The sequence below is a fragment of the Onthophagus taurus genome, unplaced genomic scaffold (genome assembly GCF_036711975.1).
Source record: "Onthophagus taurus isolate NC unplaced genomic scaffold, IU_Otau_3.0 ScKx7SY_15, whole genome shotgun sequence".
Taxonomy (NCBI): Eukaryota; Metazoa; Arthropoda; class Insecta; order Coleoptera; family Scarabaeidae; genus Onthophagus; species Onthophagus taurus.
Window position 1 is genome coordinate 5,301,333 of NW_027248940.1, and position 20,593 is coordinate 5,321,925.

General features: G+C 29.5%; 1 protein-coding gene and 1 pseudogene across 1 annotated transcript; both read left to right on the plus strand.

Moving 5' to 3' along the window:
• The first annotated feature begins 299 nt into the window (after window positions 1–299).
• On the plus strand, window positions 300–1,146 carry LOC111419846 (cytochrome b5-related protein-like; annotated as a pseudogene).
• A 4,579-nt stretch (window positions 1,147–5,725) lies between these two features.
• On the plus strand, window positions 5,726–7,713 carry LOC111422107 (F-box only protein 21-like). The gene is made up of 2 exons (XM_023052723.2): window positions 5,726–6,990; window positions 7,043–7,713. The coding sequence occupies exons 1-2, from the start codon at window positions 5,905–5,907 to the stop codon at window positions 7,706–7,708; spliced, it is 1,752 nt and encodes a 583-aa protein (XP_022908491.2). The 5' UTR covers window positions 5,726–5,904; the 3' UTR covers window positions 7,709–7,713.
• The last annotated feature ends 12,880 nt before the right edge of the window (window positions 7,714–20,593 follow it).

Sequence of the window (20,593 nt, forward strand, 5' to 3'; positions counted from 1 at the left end):
ATTAAAAGTTAAACTGTCAAATTATGAAAATTATACGAAATTTGACAAATTCTTTTATAATTCTTTTTCCTTCAAATTTCGATAATATTATCTAATACTTTTTATATCACATCATAAACTAGAATATTTAAGCTTCAATTTAACATATATATCATGCTTCTTAAAAATACAATTGATACGTTTTTTTTGAAAATTTCCTATTATCCTTTAGTAATAAATGTATCAATTTCTTCTTTAATAATTTCTTCCTCGAAGAAAACAAATCGACGGGGCCGAAAACGTTTTTTGGAGAGTCTCAGCTCACAATTATTTCCATCTAGCTGATAACTTTAGGATGTTTTATTTCCAATTAGGATTTCAAAGTGTTAAGTACGTCGATTAAAAAAAAATTAACACATGTATTACAATTTTTTTATAGAGAATGGAGAGTTAGCCACGCTTTAAGCCACCATTTATTTCCAAACACCATAATCGACATGGAGATGCACATTTTTGAGCCACTAGCAACGTATTTTCCAAAAATTAAATCTTTTTTGAAGCGTTATTTACCCTGGTTGGTTTCACCATTGATTTAGTGTTTAGTTTTTCATGGCAGTTTCTTTTTAAGACTCCGCGAATTCTTTAAATACAACAAAAAAGAATTTAATATTTCCGATTTAATTCCATTTTCTTTACCGATTTTTCTTGTAACTTTCTCAAATCAACCAGTAATAACTTGTTTTTATTTTTGGACTTGTATCATTTTATCCGATTCGTTTATTTTCGCTACCATTGGAACTAATGCAGCACATCATGCTCCTGATATCTTCCATGATGGGGATGCTGCGAGGGATGAAAAAGATTTTGGGATAGCTCAATTAGATGCAGTTATCGATCGCGAGGAGATTTTGGGGTCGCATTTATGGACTTTGACCACTTTTGGGCAACACGCTCTTCACCATCTTTTCCCAACGATCGATCATGGATTGTTGAAGTTTATTTATCAGGTGTTTGAGGAGACCATGAATGAATTTGGCGTCGGTTTGAGATTATCAAATAGTTTTAAGTTGATGAAGGGGCAATTTAGACAAATTGCTAAAGTTGAACCGAATTTAATTCCTCCTGGATTGGATTTAATAAAAAATAAATAAAAATTTTGTGAAATTATATCTTATTTTTGTGTGCACTCTACAGAAGTATTTACTTGCCAATCGGATTGATTTACTTGACTTTTGAGATATCAACCTTTTAACAGAAGTCATTTTCTCATCTTTTTCGGGATAAACAATTATCATCATTCATTTTCAAAAAATCGCAATAAATCGTTGTTTTAATAAATTCTTATGAAATTATCAGCATTTCCAATACAAATTGTTGGCTTTTTAATAAAAGAAACGGATTTTCAATTAATTTATCTTTTAGTTTTTGAGAAATTAGTTTTTAAACATAACGAGAATAATTAATATCACAAAATTTTCAAAAATTGTTGAAGAAGAAATTGTCATATTTATAAATCAAAGAGAGTACGAAATTTTCAAAAAACCATATCATCTGCATTTTTAAGAAACATGATATGATTTCTATGTTGAATTGAAGCTTAAAGATTGTAGTTTGTGATATGATATAAAACTATGACATAATATTAATGAAATTTCCAGGAATAAATTATTGAAGAAGAAATTGTCATATTTATAAATCAAAAAGAGTATCAAATTGTCAAAAAACCATATCATTTGCATTTTTAAGAAACATGATATAATTTCTATATTAAATTGAAGCTTAAAGATTGTAGTTTGGGAATAATTAAAGAATACCTGTCTCACTTAAAAATCGATGATTTTTTTTTAATCGGTAGGAAATGACTCAAAAGATGTGTTAATGATAAAAAAAAGTGCGGAAAAGTGTAGTACTTACCGAAAAATCACTTTAAAGTTGCGATTTGACGTTTCTTTTTGGAAGTTCAAAGCAATGTTAAATATGCATTTTCGTATTAAATCCTAACCTGAAATTGTTTAATCTATACCCGCGCACAAAATAAAAAGTTATTTTCACTAAACTTATTGAGATTACAACATATTTACGGATGAAAACCTTATTTCTTAGGCTATCAATGCATAACGACAATTACCTGTCGTTAGATAGAATTGTTTCTACCAAATGTGGAATGTGATATGATATAAAACTATGAGATAATATTAATGAAATTTCCAGGAATAAATTATTGAAGAAGAAATTGTCATGTTTATAAATCAAAAAGAGTATCAAATTGTCAAAAAACCATATCATGTGCATTTTTAAGAAACATGATATGATTTCTATATTAAATTGAAGCTTAAAGATTGTAGTTTGTGATATGATATAAAACTATGAGATAATATTAATGAAATTTCCAGGAATAAATTATTGAAGAAGAAATTGTCATATTTATAAATCAAAAAGAGTATCAAATTTTCAAAAAACCATATCATCTGCATTTTTAACGTACATAATATAATTTCTATGTTGAATTGAAGCTTAAAGGTTGTAGTTTGTGATATGATATAAAACTAAGAGATAATATTAATGAAATTTCCAGGAATAAATTATTGAAGAAGAAATCGTCATATTTATAAATCAAAAAGAGTATCAAATTTTCAAAAAACCATATCATCTGCATTTTTAAGGAACATGATATGATTTCTATGTTGAATTGAAGCTTAAAGATTGTAGTTTGTGATATGATATAAAATGTTGAGATAATATTAATGAAATTTCCAGGAATAAATTATTGAAGAAGAAATTGTCATATTTATACATCAAAAAGAGTACGAAATTTTCAAAAAACCACATCATCTGCATTTTTAAGAAACATGACATGGTTTCTATGTTGAATTCAAGCTTAAAGATTGTAGCTTGTGATATGATATAAAACTATGAGATAATATTAATGAAATTTTCAGGAATAAATTGTTGAAGATGAAACTGTCATATTTATAAATCAAAAAGAGTACGGAATTTTCAAAAAACCATATCATCTGCATTTTTAAGGATCATGATATGATATATATGTTAAATTGAAGCTTAAAAATTGTAGTTTATGATATGATATAAAAACTATGAGATAATATTAATGAAATTTCCAGGAATAAATTGTTGAAGAAGAAATTGTCATATTTATAAATCAAAAAGCTCACTTAATGATAACTGTCAAGTTGATTCTATTTACACAGACTTCAGTAAAGCATTCGATAAGATCGATCATAATATCTTAATTTCCAAACTAGTAACTTTCCCGTTGCCTGGTTCAATCATTGCTTTGTTAAAATCATATATTTCGAATAGAAGCCTGCCTTCTAGTTCGTTTATTTGACTGTATTTCGAAATCTCGAGCTGTTACGTCTGGAGTACCCCAGGGGAGCCATCTCGGCCCGTTATTATTTGTAATTTACATTAACGACATTGGATCGTGTTTTATGCATTCCAGTTTCTTATTATATGCGGATGATTGCAAAATTTTTTCCTCTATACGTACAGTTGCTGACTGTATTAAATTGCAAAGCGATCTTTATCGTTTTAACACTTATTGTTCTATGAACAAACTTCTTCTTAATTATGAAAAATGCTCCAAAATTTCTTTTAGCAGAAAAAGATATAACATTGATTTTTCATATCTGCTTGGTGTTGAATCTATTAAATGTGTTACTTCTATCAAAGACCTTGGTGTGATGCTAGATTCAAAACTCTTATTTTCAGATCACATTGAGTATATCTTTTTCAAAGCTATGAGACAATTGGGGTTTATTCTAAGAACTACCTATGTCTTCTCAAATCTTGATTGCTTAAAATCTGCTTATATGGCATATGTTAATAGTATTCTATCTTTTTGCTCGGTGGTTTGGAATCCAATGTATCACATATACATTGACCGTTTGGAGTTGGTTCAGCGTCGTTTTGTTAGGTTTCTAGCTCATAAATTTCACTTACCTTATTGTGAGTACTCGGTTGCTTGTGCGGTGTTCGGATTGATTTCTCTGCCTCGCCGTAGATTTGTGAGGGACTTGAGTTTATTATATAAACTGGTTACCCGGCTTATTGATAACCCAGAACTCTTATTTTTAATTAGTTTTAATGTCCCGCAATATCGCACTCGCGATAGTTTTTTGTTTAGAATACCTCCTTCGGCGTCTAATGCGTATACTAATTCGCCTATCCTGCGCATATTAAATTGTTATAATAAAGTTTGCCAGTCGATTGATATTTTTAATTATTCTTTTGTGTCGTTTAAAAAGAAATGTATGTTGCTTCCCAACATTGACTGAAATGTTGAGGTGAAATTTACTTTTAGTTGTTGCTTTTGGATTGTATTTTTGTTTTTTTTCTTTCATATCTGTTTAGCTTTATAGTTTAGGACTTATTATGTTATATCTGTATTTTGTTTGTAAGATTAGTGGATGCTTTATTGGGGTAACCTGTCTGCATCCCGAAACGAATAAATAAAATAAATAAATAAAATAAAAAAGAGTACGGAATTTTCAAAAAACCATATCATCTGCATTTTTAAGGATCATGATATGATATATATGTTAAATTGAAGCTTAAAAGAAATTGTCAAATTTATAAATTAAAAATACGAAATTTTCAAAAAATTATATCATCTGTATTAGTGATGGAACGGATATCCGGCAACTATCCGGTATTTTTTTACTACATAATTGAGGTTGAGTTCAAAAATGATTATCTCAAAAATTAATTGAGATATTCAAGTGCGGCTTTGATTGTAAAAAAATATGTACTTTCTTCTACAAGATAGGAATGTTTCATAAAGATATCTTAAGAATTTGTGAAAAGGTAATTAAACTTAATTTTCTCAGTATTGTACTTTTGAAACTGGTTTTATTAATTAATTAAGTCTTACTAGTTTCGGCCCATGGCCATCCTCACAGACCAATTTTACAAGAGCTCACAAAAAGGTCATATCGCAAAGTATTATGTTCATAAATGTAATTATTTAAAAAAATTCTTTTAAGTTTAAGACGAAATAACAAGTTAACACGTTAAAATTGAAGAACGTTCTTCAATTTTAAGGTGTTAAGTTTCACATTCAATTTCATAACGTTCATTTTGAAGTGTGGTTTTATTTCCTAAAAATAACGCAGTTTCTTCTATTAAATAGCAATATTTCATAAAGATATCTTGAGAACTCGATTTTCCACGATTTTTTAAAATAATGTAAATAATTTTTTTACTACATAATTAAAGTTGAGTTAAAAAGAACGAATTGAGATATTCAAGTGCGGTTTTGTTTGTAAAAAAATACGCACTTTCTTCTATACGATGGGAATATTTCATAAAGATATCTTAAGAATTCGATTTTTAACGATTTTTTGATATAATGTAAAAGTTTTTTCACTACATAATTGAGGTTGAGTTCATATGGACAAATTTATATTAAATTGTTAACTTTTAACTTTGTATGTTGTAAGCATAAACGTTCCTTTACACCATGAATTAATTTTAATGATTAAATCATGGCCGTTTTGGTGAAAATAATTTTTTCCGTTTTGTTAACACATGTTTTGTCATTTCTAGGAAACATGATGCAACACGTTTCAAACGTCACCATAACCCAGTGATTCGCAAACTGTTTTCTTTCCATTTCTTTACGAATGATTTATATGAATATAATCACAAAATTTCTTTCTAAAAAGTCATTTTCTTCAACAATCCCAACAAAGTTTTCTCCCCAATCGATAATCCCAGCAAATTTTGGTGATATTCTTAATCTTAAAATGATTTTTTTTAATTAGTTTTAGAACCACTGAAGTTTTAACCAAACTCAGCTGGTACTCGCCACATTAAAATCAGTCTCTTATCCTCTTTTGTACGAAGTGGTCGTTTGACACATTCACGTGCTTTATTTTAGTTAAAGTGGTTGATTTTTGCAAGATGTTGGATAACCTCCCAGCGGAAATCCTCGAAATGATTCTTAATCAAGATTGTTTGGATTTTCCTGATTTAATCAACATTTCTTCGACTTGCTCATTGTTGCAAGGCTTTGTACTCAACAACAATAATCTTTGGAGGAGTTATTATCGCAAGAGGTGGTTTGAAATAGCAGAAAGATCCCCAAAAATTGATAATTACTTTGCCGAAGTTTCCTATATTTACAAACTACATCACGAGATTGATGGGATTTTAACCAGATTAACCTCACTTTGCATGCATAAAGAGTTACTACTCCCAGCTGATTTCGCACCATTTATCCACATGATCAAATCGAGGTGTTTAAACGCAGAGTATTTGGTGCATTATTTAAGAGAGATCTTAAAAGACCCATCACAAATTAAAACGTACGACGTGGTTCCGTTAAATACTCCAGGGAATTTAACGATTAAGTATTATAGTTTGGAAACGTTGTATTATTTGGGACTCGAGAATTTTAAAGTGCTTTGGGAGAAATTTATCTCGTTAGATGAAGATGATCGCATTTTGGAAATTGGTGCTGCACTTTTAATGAAATGGTCTAAACCACAATTTAATATTAAAGTGGGAAAAGTTCACAAAGAATTTGATGGAATAGCAGAGAAAGTTAAAAATTGTTTGAGAATTAATCACCCAAGACATCCTTTACTGAAAACGAACCAAGATGATTCAAAATTGTGGCGAAACAAGATCATTAAAGAGAATAAATTTTCTTTGATAAATTCCCAACAAATTTTGTCCACAATTACCCAAGTTATGTCCCAAAACGCTCTTGACAAAGACAATGATCCAAATTCATTTACTTTGGAAATGTTTGAATTAAAACCTGGATTCAAAATTACTCGCTTGGTCATTTTCGAGGGGGTTGCGCGACGATTGGGGGTCAAATTGGATTGGGTGAATGCCCCAGGTGGTTTTTTGTTGCGATTTATCCAACTTGATAACTCAGAAAGGAAAATTTATTACGTTGACGTTTCAAATGGGGGTAAACTCATTTTAGCAACTCACGGATCAATTACAAATCCAAATTCAATTCTTGATAGCGAATCAGTAAGTATTTCAATACACCTATCTTTATAACACATTAAAAAAATTTTTTAAGGTTCTCAAACGAATCATAAATGATTTAGCACAATCGCTGCATCAAGACGAATCCTTAACACCTTCAATTTTAGAATTAAATCTTAGAACTCATCCAACCAATTTACAAGCAATGTTTGCGTTTAGTGCTTTTTACAGGAGATATAACATCGAAATACTCCCAGCAACAAATTTACGATATCTTCACAGAAATTCATTTACAAGTACCGGAAGTCATGTTTTCACCTATTTATGTCACGATGGCTTTCCTCTTCATGGAATGTATCCAATAAATTCTCCTATATTTCCCCCCACAAGGAATGGTAACGTTATATTCGCTGTTGGAATGGTGATGAAGCACAAATTATACAACTACGCATGCGTGATTTATGGCTGGGATAATACTTGTGATAGAAAAGCTCCTTGGCAGCAAGAAATAACTTACGAACAGTTTAAATTGGGCCAACCCCAACCGTTTTATAAAGTTTTATTGGAAGATGGTAGCAAGAAATATGTGGCTCAAGGAAATTTGTTGCAGTGTGGGTTAAAGTGTGGGTTCGATAAGACTTTGAAACTTGGAAAGTATTTTACGCACTTTTTTAAGAACCAATTTGTGCCGAATTACTTTTTAAATGAGAAGTATCCGTATGATGTTGAAGTTAGGAAGCAATTTCAACTTTTGGGTTAGGTTGAAACAACGTAGTTTTAAATTATATATTTTTTTGAGTTACAATAATAACTTGTTGACTACAAAATTTCTTTTTTAATCATATTTTCCTGGAAATTTCAATAAAGCTTCAATTTAACATACATATCATGTTATAAATCTTAAAATTTCGATATTCAATAATTTCCAAGAGATTTCCATCATTTTGAACAATTATGAACACTTGCAAAAAAGTTTTTACCATTTAGGCAAGTTTCAAACGATTACAAACCCAATTTCAATGATATTGAACAATTTTGCAAAGCTGTAATCAGTTTTCAACCTCTTTGTACAGGTTGTACGAAACTGTAAGTTTTGTTTCAAAATGTTTTTTCTCAATATTTTTCCAATCCAACCTAACAATTATTATACATCATTTTAAAAAGAAAGCTTTGAGTTTTAATTTAAAATAAGTCTTATTCCTTTATTTCAATAAACACGGCTTCCAGGAATTTTTAAATTAGCATCTTTTTTGACACTTAGGTTATACTAAAATGTAAGTTTTACTTCAAAATTTTTTTTCTCAATATTTTTCCAATCTAACCCTGCAATTATTATACATCATTTTAAAGAGAAAGCTTTGGGCTTTAATTTAAAATAAGTCTCATTCCTTAATTTGAATAAACACGTCTTCCAGGAATTTTTAAATTAACATCTTTTTTGACACTTAGGTTAAACTAAAATGTAAGTATTATTTCAAAATTTTTTTTTCAATATTTTTCCAATCTAACCCAACAATTATTATACATCATTTTAAAGAGAAAGCTTTGAGCTTTAATTTAGAATAAGTCTCACTCCTTAATTTGAATAAACACGTCTTCCAGGAATTTTTAAATTAGCATCTTTTTTGACACTTAGGTTAAACTAAAATGTAAGTATTATTTCAAAATTTTTTTTATCAATATTTTTCCAATCTAATCCAACAATTATTATACATCATTTTAAAGAGAAAGCTTTGAGCTTTAATTTGGAACAAGTCTCATTCCTTAATTTCAATAAATACGGTTTCCAGGAATTTTTAAATTAACATCTTTTTTGACAATTTTAGGTTGTACGAAAATGTAAGTTTCACTTCCACATTTTTTTTCCCAATATTTTTCCAATCTAACCCAACAATTATTATATATCATTTTAAATAGAAAGCTTTGAGCTTTAACTTAGAATAAGTCTCATTCCTTAATTTCAATAAATACGGCTTCCAAGAATTTTTAAATTAGCATCTTTTTAGACACTTGTGGTACTTATTTTCTAACGTAATAAAAAATGTAGTATTTTTATATTAGCAATAAAAGTTTTTGTATACTCCAACATCACTAAAATATATTTTAATGCTTGACGGTACTCTCAAGTACCATTATCTCCCTGGAATGGGGGGACTGCTTGTTTATAAATAAAACTACTATTTTATCATATTTAATTGCAAAAAAGTCGAAAATTTTAAACGTAACATCCCATATTTGATTCGCTTATCTGATAGAGAATTTAATTCTCCACAAATTTTCTCTAAATGTCCCTATACCTATCAGTTGTGGTTTTTGAGATATTGCGGAATTAATCAAAATCATGCAAAAAATGGCAGATTTTGTTTATTAGTACTTAGTAGTTACATTTTTGAACATCCTGTATACGATAGACCCATATAGTTAATAGCGCTTTATTTAAGGATATCCAAGCAGTAACTATACCAAATTTTGACTTTCTAACACGTTCGATCGTTGAGAACTTACGATTTAAAAGTCATTAAAAAAAGTTTCTAATTAAAATAACTCAAAAACTAAAAGCGCTAGGTGTCAATATGTCTTATTAAAATCGACGTATTTTTGTGTGTAGAATCAAAATAGGTAATAAAAACCATATCATTGCAATTAAAATAACAATGTTTATTTTGGTACGTCGATATGAAACACCATGTATGTATAAAAATATATTCGGTATTTTTACGGGAGTGTTGTTAGTTTCCTACAACTTCGATCTAAAGAAAAGTTTTTATCTCGGTTCATTTGTCATTTATGTACTTTGCCGCTTTCGTAGGACACCTGTATATATAGTCATAGTTACAGAAAGAATCGTCTAATTTTGACATTTTGGTGATTTATGCTACATCATTACAAGCTGGTGATAGATAAATATAATATAATTATGGATTATGATTTCTTGATGCATTAGCGACATTTTCTATTCAAAACGTCCTTCTCTATCAGTTTTAGTACATACGTTGTAGTTGATTTTATTAAGAAACATCGTCCAATTTTAACACTTTGGTGATTTATGCTATATCTTTACAAGCTAGTGATAGATAAATATAAAATAATTATAGATTATGATTTAATGATGCATTAGCAATGTTTTTTATTTATAACGTCTTTCTCCATCAGTTTTAGTACATACGTTATAGTTGATTTTATTAAGAAACATCGTCCAATTTTAACACTTCGGTGATTTATGCTATATCATTACAAGCTAGTGATAGATAAATATAAAATAATTATGGATTATGGTTTCTTGATGCATTAGCAACATTTTCTATTCAAAACGTCTTTCTCCATCAGTTTTAGTACGTACGTTGTAGTTGATTTTATTAAGAAACATCGTTCAATTTTGACATTTTGGTGATTTATGCTACATCATTACAAGCTGGTGATAGATAAATATCAAATTATTATGGATTATGGTTTCTTGATGCATTAGCAACATTTTCTATTCAAAACGTCTTTCTCCATCAGTTTTAGTACGTACGTTGTAGTTGATTTTATTAAGAAACATCGTTCAATTTTGACATTTTGGTGATTTATGCTACATCATTACAAGCTAGTAATAGATAAATATGAAATAATTATAGATTATGATTTAATGATGCATTAGCAATGTTTTTTATTCATAACGTCTTTCTCCATCAGTTTTAGTACATACGTTATAGTTGATTTTATTAAGAAACATCGTCCAATTTTGACATTTTGGTGATTTATGCTACATCATTACAAGCTGGTGATAGATAAATATGAAATAATTATAGATTATGATTTCTTAATACATTAGCAACGTTTTTTATTCATAACGTCTTTCTCCATCAGTTTTAGTACGTACGTTGTAGTTGATTTTATTAAGAAACATCGTCCAATTTTGACATTTTAGTGATTTATTCTATTTCATTAAAAGCTGGTGATAGATAAATATAAAATAATTATGGGTTATGATTTCTTCATGCGTTAGCAACATTTTCTATTCCTAACGGTTTTCTCCATCAATTTTAGTACATACGTTGTATTTGATCTTATTAAGAAACATCGTCTAATTTTGACATTTTGGTGATTTATACTATATCATTACAAGCTGGTGATAGATAAATATAATATAATTATGGATTATGATTTATTGATGCATAAGCAACATTTTCTATTCAAAACGTCTTTCTCCATCCGTTTTCGTACATACGTTGTATTTGATTTTATTAAGAAACGTATTCCAACTTTAACATTTTGGTGATTTATGCTATATCATTACAAGCTGGTGATAGATAAATATGAAATAATTATGAATTATGGTTTATTGATACATTATTAATATATTTTATTCGTAACGTCTTTCTCCATCAGTTCTAGCACTTACGTTATAGTTAATTTTATTTAGAAAAATCGCCCAATTTCGACATTTTGGTGATTTATGCTATATCATTAGAAGCTGGTGATAGATAAATAGGAAATAATTATGAATTATGGTTTATTGATGCATTAGGAATATTTTTCATTCATTTTTTTTTATTTTACTTATATGTTAATAAGTTGGAACCATTTTCTTCATTTTTTTTTCATATTATCAGGAGTAGGTATGTATTTGTGGGTTTAGTTAACCCAAAGTAAGATAAACGTTAAATTAAATTTAGTTTATTTTAAAAATAAATTGAGTTTCCTTTTTATATTTTTGTAATAAAATTTTTGTCAATACAAGATTTACTTTTGAAGTTATATGAATACGTCTACGATATACGATATAACCTCTAAAAATACACAGCAAACGCATAGAACACAATAACAGCTGACTGGGCGTGGCAAATGGTGTGACGTAGTGTGCGGGCACGTTGTCACAACAATGAATATAGCAGTCCTTTTAGATTCTACTGTCCTTGAGCCCAACCTACTTTTGTTAGTTTAGTTTATTTATTAATTTATTACTTTGTTTTACAAAATAAAATACACTTTAAATCGCAACTGATGTTTTATTATTATAAGTTTAAAGAGAAAGGTGATTTTTAGGTCAGATTATTCCATAAATTTTAATTTTTTAAAACTATTATTATATTAAAGGTTGGGTTCATTGATTCAACAAAACCTGTCCGATATCACAACAACTCAAATTTAAGGTTTTTCCAGTGAAAATAACAGCTGTTCTGAATTGTTTTAATTGTTGTAAGTACTAATTTTTAATATGAAACTTTAAAAGAACTAAAGCCGCAGTAATTAAATAAACATTTTAAGTACCTAGAACAACAAGAACAATTTAGAGCAACAAAAAATATGTGATTTTGCAAAATTAATGTCCGTGTTAAACGTAAAACACATCTAGAACAATTTGAATCGGCAAAGTTTGAGTTATTTTAGATTGGTCTATGTTTTTTAATTCTTATTGTGTAATATAAAACCGCTGACATAAGAATTACTGACTGAAACTTCTAAAAACTTTAATTTTCAAAGAGTAAAGTGCCCTTTAGAGAGTTGTTCTAGTAAAAATAATAGCTGTTCCAGATTGCGTTAGCTATAATAAGTATATATTTGTAACATGGAATTTATAATAGAAAAACTATGGTCACAGCAATCAACTAGACATTTCGGCGGCCAAACCTATTTTTAGTTATAACTTCGTAATGCTATATCCCATAATTTTGATTTTCTAGAACAATAACTAGAACGACTAGAACAACCCAGAACAACAAAGAAAATTTTATTTTTTCAAAAATGGGGGGCTAGCCAAAAAACCAGTTTTTTCGGTTTTTTCGCGGAGTTCTTATTTTTTCGATTTGCCACTTTGGAACAATGTAGAACAACTCTAGAACAATCCAGAACAACAATAAAAAATTTAAAAATCAAAAAATGGGGGGCTAACTTCCCGCACTCCAGCGGACATCCCCATATCCCAATTCTACCCTTTATCCATATTTCCCTTTATCCATTTACCTTCCACAACTTTCCCTTTCCATAAAACTAAATTTAAACTCATGTCTATTTATAGACATAAACTTGTACCTTCACGAACGTTACCGTTGCATGATACGTCCATAGCCTCAAATCTCGTCCCAATAAAATGAACATCGTTCCCTTGATGTTATTAGTAATGTAAAGTTAAATTAAAGTTCCAATTCCTCCCCAACCATATTAACGTTGTAAGTAATAAATAAGTTTAGTATTTACAAAAAAAAAACCTAACATATCCTAACATAACCTTCAAAATTTGATTTCTTTAATTTGAAATTTGTTATTTTGATAGAAACCTTCTGATGATGGCCTAATAAGCCGAAACATGTAAAGGAAATATTTAAATTAATACATCGATTAACAGTAAAATAGAAAGTAATATTTATTCAATTTACCTTACTAGTTAAGATATCAAAGTGAAATAAAGTGCACTTAAATAGTTATTTAACCAACAAGTCTATTAATGAAGGCGATTAATTATCGAGATATTTTAACGCGTGAGCGAGCGAAGCGAAGCGAACGCGTTAATTATTGAGATAATTAATCGCATTTTAATATACGAGTTAGTTACAATATTTTTCCGTTGACCGTCTTTTCAACAAAATAGAGAAAATCCATCGTTGAAAAATCTCCCAATTCTGTCACTGGCAAAATAACCTCACTTTTAATGTGTCATAATTTATTTTTGTAGTCTTACCGAATAGATATAGTGGTCGGTTGGGTCGGTATTACAACTTTCATTGGAGAATATTTATTAAATTGACTACTATTTAGTTCGGTAGGACTTTCTTAAAATCGTTTATTAATAGAAAATCGTTTATTAATAGGTGTCATTAATGAATGATTTTGTATACATTTATAAATCTTATAAATGCACGGTCGACGGAAATAGTTATTTATGTACCAAGTCGGCAAAGTGATGCTTTATCGAACGAGTCTGAGTTTGCGAGTCGAGCGAGCGAAGCGAGCGAGGCGAGTAAACAGGCGAGTTCGATAAAGACACTTTGCTGACGTGTTGCATACAACATTTTATCGCCAACCGCAAAATTTAACGATATGAAGATATTCTAACTTACCAATATTATGACGTGTCAAACGATTTGTTTTGTTAATATACCTCGGTAAAGTTACACTATGTATCAAAGGTCGGTAGTATAGTGGAGAGGGAAGTGCGCTTTCATATAGAAGGTACCGGGTTCAAATCCAGCTGTTCAACGGCATTTTTTTCAAATTGACAGCAATTAGCGGCAGGTAATAGTATATTGTTTTATATGGAAGAGAAGCAGTGCTTTTTATGGCGTGGTCTGTCGCTAATGACAGATGAGCCGTTAAAATTGTGGCGTGTCCGACAGTTTGCCGGACGAACGAAGTGAGTCCGGCAATGACGGACCAGCCACAAACGAATCTGCTTCTCTTCCGAATAAAACATAGTATTTTTTCTTCAAACGTTGCAAATAATTGCAATATAAATTTTAATAAATTTAATAAAATGACAATTAACTTATTTTCCAATACGGCGCTAAAGTGACATGTGCTTCAGCGCTATGGCGCTAAAGTGAAATTTACTTTAGCGCCATAACGCTGAAGTACTTTTTTGCTATGTTGATCTTACCAACCATCGTTATGCAACAATGACTTACTTCTACCGCGAGTAAACACGACAACAAAGTTGTCATTTAATGACGTTTGAAGAAAAAGTACTTTGTCTGCCGCTAAATGCACAGTTTACTAGATAGTAGCACAAAGTGTCACTTTACTGACGCAAATGGATAACATAAAGTATGGTTTTGCTGCCGGTTGGCGATAAAGAAAATTTAATCTATTTTTATTATTTCAAATGTAAACATTTAATTTTCGTTCATCTTTCCCTACCCCTTTCTTCTTGTTTTCCCCTTCCATTTCCCTTACTACGTCCCTTACCGCCTTTTTCGTCCCCGTGACTTTACCCCTCGCTTCTTCCTCCGCTTCTCTTCTTCTCTTGTACCTTTTCTTTTCACCTTTCTTCCCTTTGGTTTCCTCTTTCTTTCTTCCATCCGGGTCTCTTGTACTCTGCGGCGATCTCACCAGAGCTGCTATTGGTTTAAACACCTCGCTTTCTTTGTCCCCAATATTGTCTACGATGGAACGTTCCGGAAACTCTTCAGCCCGCTCGGTCAATCAAAATAGGACCGTCCCGTGAAATCCCACTCTGAACGAGCCCTGAAACGGGTCGAGCCGCCGCAAAAAATAACCGGTCCACACGAGAGAAGTTTTACACTAACTTAATGTTTCAAGTATCTAGTTTAAGAGCATACAATGGTTTCCGTTCTTTCATAAAATTTGGGACGAAATAATCTGTTAAACACTACCTAACAAGTTATAGTTGTAAAGTTAAATGTTAACATAAAAAAATCGTATCTCCAAGATACTTTCAGTGACCATTGTATAATTTCTTAACTGCAATACATTTCGTCGTTATGAGATTTGACTACAATTTTGTGTGTTTGACGATAATCGACATTATACCAAAAATGACAAAACAATAAAAAAATCATATATTATCTTAAAAACTAACAAAAACGAACAGCATTTTAACGCAAATTTAATCGGTTAATAGGTGATAAAAAATTCGATCCCAAGAACTGATTGAGATATCAAAGTGAAATAAAGTGCATTGTAAAGCAAATTTAATCTATATTTATTATTTTAAATATCAATATCTTAAAAACTAACAGAAGTATCACAACGAGATAAAAGCCATTTTAACGCAAATTTAATCTAGTTTTGGTATACCAAAAATAATTATTTTGATTTCCTAAATCTCGTGGTTATGATGCATTGAATAAAATTTTTCCCGCAACATGAATTAGGGTGGTGTAAAATAAAAAAATTCGTATTTCAAGTGCTAGTTAAGATATCAAAGTGAAATAAAGTGCACTTTAAAGAAAATTTAATCTATTTTTATTATTTCAAATGTAAACATTTAATTTTCGTTAATCTCGATGTTGTAATTTTTTTGGTTTGCACCCTGTCAATAAATAAAATCAACAGTCTGTTAGTAAATGGTTATAGGTATATAAAGTATTTTTTTATTTCGAATCATTAAAGTGTACCTCATAAAAATCGATTTAATCGTTCTTAATTTTTAATTCACCATCATCAGATCACATTCCATTAAGGACAATTTCTTTAAAAACACCTCGATCGTTTGATTCACATTCATTTTGCTTTTAAACACAGTTTAAACAAGATGTGGGTTAAAACCTTAGGTTTTTTAAAAGTGGAACATTTTTTTGATCAAATTCACGCATCTCCACTTCAACCAGTTTATAAAAACAGGATCATATTAAATATTATTTTAACTTTAATCTGGATTATTTATCCCATCATACAAAAATTTATGGGTAAGTCTTCGATAAAAAAAATCTAGACTTAATTGTAATAATATTTTTTTAAGATACTCAATCAGATCTTTATTCATATTTGTACGACATATTCGCCTTTATAATGTACACAAATTTAGTACTGGTAACTTTATTAATTACTAATAAAAGGGGCAAAATGATAAACGTAATGAATGATTTAAGCGATTTTACTCGTTTTGGAGTGCCAACCCAGGTTCGTTTTATCGATAATTTCGTTAAATACGGTTTCAAATATGTTTATTATCTCACACCGTACTCATATACAATCCTATGGAACGCAATGTTGTTAAGGAAAAAATGTTTTAATAATACTCGAAACACCTGTTATTTATATTTGGCATATTATATGCCGTATAAACGCCAACCGTGGTTTGAAGGATTTTTGGTTGTACGCGAAATGTTTTTCTTCATTGCAGTTTTCAATTTGGTTATAGGGGCGATAGCTTTCTTTGTGTACACGTTTGAATTGATTATAATTCGTTTGAAACATATTACTTTGTTAATAAATCAAATTAAATTTAAAATTGGGGATAAAGAAAACGTACAACTGCGCCGAGTTTTGCAGTATCATCAAGAAATTTTTGGATTGTTTAATTTTGTTTATAAACTTTATGGAAAACTAATTGTGCTTCAACGAATTTGTAGTGTTGGGTTCATTATTTTACTTGCTTCAGCGTTTGCTTTGGTTAGTATTTAATTGTGTTACTTAAATTGTTTATTTATCATTTGTATCATAATTTTAAGCGATTCGATATATTTGTTTTTTGTGCCATGATCTCATGCTTATTATCTTTGATGATATTTAATTCAATTGGACAACGTATTATTGATGCGGTAAATAATTAAATATACTACGAGATAAGAAATTAATCTTTTTAATTTTAGAACGTTTCTTTAACTGAGGCTATTTATGACATGAATTGGTATGATGCGGATGTTAAACTTAAAAAGGACGTTTTGATTTTCTTGTGTTTAAGTCAACTCACTTTTAACATCAAATTCGGAATGTTGGGTGTTGTGTCTTATCCTTCAATGACTGGGGTAAAATAATATAAAATAATATTTGGAGAAAAATTAATATATTTTTTTTGCCGGATCTTAGAAAATGTTATGCTTGGTTTAAAACAATTTCTACTTTGATTTCAAAAAAGAAATTTTAATCACCATTTAAAAATTTAATATTAAAAGAATTGTTGGATATACTAATAAATGTTTAATTTTAAACTCATCTTCTTCTTCTTCTTCATTGGCGCTATAGCCCAAATCGAGTCTTGTTCTCCTCAATGTTGCGCCTCTAAGCTCTTCACTCACGATATCGCCTGTCATTTACTTTGAATCAGGAGTTTGCTATTATACGAAACATTTTTCGATTAAAAGAATAATTTGATATGAATTCCTTTAATTTAAATTGAGTTATTTTTCCTTTAATTAAATCAGGAGTATAAAATGACGTTTTTTGAAAAAATTGTTTCAATACTAGATATTTATGTACCAAGTCAGCAAAGTAATTTTTTATCGAACGAGTCTGAGTTTGCGAGTCGAGCGAGCAAAGCGAGTAACGGGCGAGTACGATTTTACACAATCGCTGATTGTGAACCTCCTATTTAATCAAATGCCGATCTTATTAAGGTTGAAATAAATGATATGTCTGTAAGTATAGGTATACGAATGTGCAACATGGCATTAACAACACAGTACAATATCATTTTTATTAAAAAACAGTAAACCAAACTTTTCAAAAAATACAACCCATTTTTACAAAAATATAAAAGTAGAACAACGAAAAATATCTTAATTATTAAAATAAATATTGACCTTATTTATTGCAGCATGATAAAAACTGATGACATTTACTGTTACACTTAACTTGTCTTAAAAGACACAACGCACTTTTTATTTTTGCAACAGCACAAAGCGCAAACCGTCTGACCATTTATTGGTTTTATTGTTTTTCATCCAAGAAACAAGAAGGTCCCGTACGTCTTGGTTTGCCCTTCCCACAGAGCCTTGACTCTGTGAATCACCATTGTATATCACTTTAGATATACAATTTTAGCGTCGAACATATTTGCTAAATTGGTAATTACATCATTTGCAAATTCAGGCCCATTATCGCTGCAGAATGCAGGGAGCGCCGATAATACAAAAAATTTCCATCAAATTCTACGCGATTTCCTCTGCTCTTTTTGTAAAATTTGTAATAAAATACAACATTTCTGTACAGATGCTTTATTCCGACTGAAGTTAAAAATGTCATGCAACAACACAAACATCGGTTCATATATAAAAACTAGTTTTATAAAAATAATCCAAAATAAACCATATTCTATATCTCTCCCCTTAAAAAAAAATTAAACTAATGTAGTATATACATACCTATAGAAATACTCTCTCCGTCAAAAAAAAATCTATTCATATGCAAGTCGTTCAGGTGCTATTATTTGTCTTTTTGGTCTATTATTAACACTTGTACCTTGTTCAGGAGAATCAAAAATTTCAATTATTTCAGTGTTTTCTTTTGTGTCTGTGATAGGTAAAGTCGCCAGTGAACTCTCAACACTTCTACATTCTTGTATTTGATTTGCGTGGCGTTTCCATACTTTACCAACCTCAGGCACATTACATAAATAAACACATTTTCCAATCCTTTTAATTATTTATTACACACAATTTGTTTTTTTTTTGTAAATAAAACCAGGGCAACAGAATTAATTAAAATTTTTTACCTACTTTATAAATCAGTACAAATGTCAACATATTTTAGTAAATTAATTATTATTTATATTCATTTCGATCGTGCAAAAAATGTTATAACCATCACGAACGGTAAGTAATTTACCGTTCTGGATACTTAATATACTATTATATGTTCACTCATTTGAGGTGATTTGAGTTACGTAATGAAGTTCATTACCGCACTGGTTTCATTACGTAACGTATTTTTAGCCTAATCAGAACAGACTTAATTTATTGAAACGAGCAACAATACAAAAGAAAAAGTACTATCTACTTACAGAGAAACAATACTATTTATTATAAACATTAATTGTTATGTTTTTACATTTCGAAACACTTATTCCAGATGAGTAAACATGTTGTTGAAGCTGACAATTCAAAATTGTCAACAATCATTTCAAAATATTTTTATAAATGTCAAATAGACTTTTTTAAAGAAATTAATTTTTTAGTAATTTTTAGCAGTCGTGGCTAAAATGCTGTATATCACACGTGGGCTAGAGCATAATTACAGTACTCGTATGATTACACGACTCGGTCTACGACCTCGTCGTGCAATTCTTCACACTCTTATAGTAATTATGTTTCTAGCCCACTTGTAATATAAATAACTATTAACAAGGCTAACTAATATAATTTATATTTCTAATAACTACATTACTATCACTAAGGTAATCATTACTTAATTAAAAAAATAATTCAACAGAAACGATTTTAAAACTATTTAAACTTGGGGAAATTTTTAGTTTCTTCAACACCGAATCCCCAAAAATTTACTATTTAATCTACAACGTAATAATAATTTTTCACCGTCTACAACTATTTGTGTTAGAAGCGATGGAGTTGAAAAATATTTTAAGAGTTTACGAAGAAATCTTAGACCAATTAACCTTTTTTCCCGTCCATTTAGTAACGATAGTAAAATCGTGCGAATGGAAAACATTCGAACACATTCTAGGTAATTATTAATTTAATTAATTATAGATTATAGAAAAAAATTGTAACCCAACAACGATCCGTTTAACCACTCTTTTAAAAATGGAATAGTTTAAAAAATCGTATCCCTCTTAATTATAGGAATTAACAAATAAGTTTTACACTAAATTAATGCTTAAAGTATCTAGTTTAAGAGCATACAATGGTTTGAGTTGTTTCATAAAATTTGGGACGAAATAATCTGTTAAACACTACCTAACAAGTTGTAAAGTTAAATGTTAACATAAAAAATCGTATCTCCAAGATACTTTTAGTGAGCATTGTATAATTTCTTAACTGCAATACATTTCGTCGTTATGATGCTTTGACTACAATTTTGTGTGTTTGACAATAATCGACATTATACCAAAAATTACAAAACATTAAAAAATCATATCTTAAAAACTAACAGAAGTATCACAAAAAAAATAAAAAATTCGTATTTCAAGTACTAGTTAAGATATCAAAGTGAAATAAAGTGCACTTTAAAGAAAATTTAATCTATTTTTATTATTTCAAATGTAAAGATTTAATTTTCGTTAATTTCGATGTAGTAATTTTTTTGG

Bases quoted from the DNA above. Each gene is read 5' to 3' on its own strand.
- LOC111422107 (XM_023052723.2), top strand. From the start codon at position 5,905: ATGTTGGATAACCTCCCAGCGGAAATCCTCGAAATGATTCTTAATCAA. The intron at 6,991-7,042 runs GTAAGTATTTCA...AAATTTTTTAAG, and splicing joins CAATTCTTGATAGCGAATCA to GTTCTCAAACGAATCATAAA.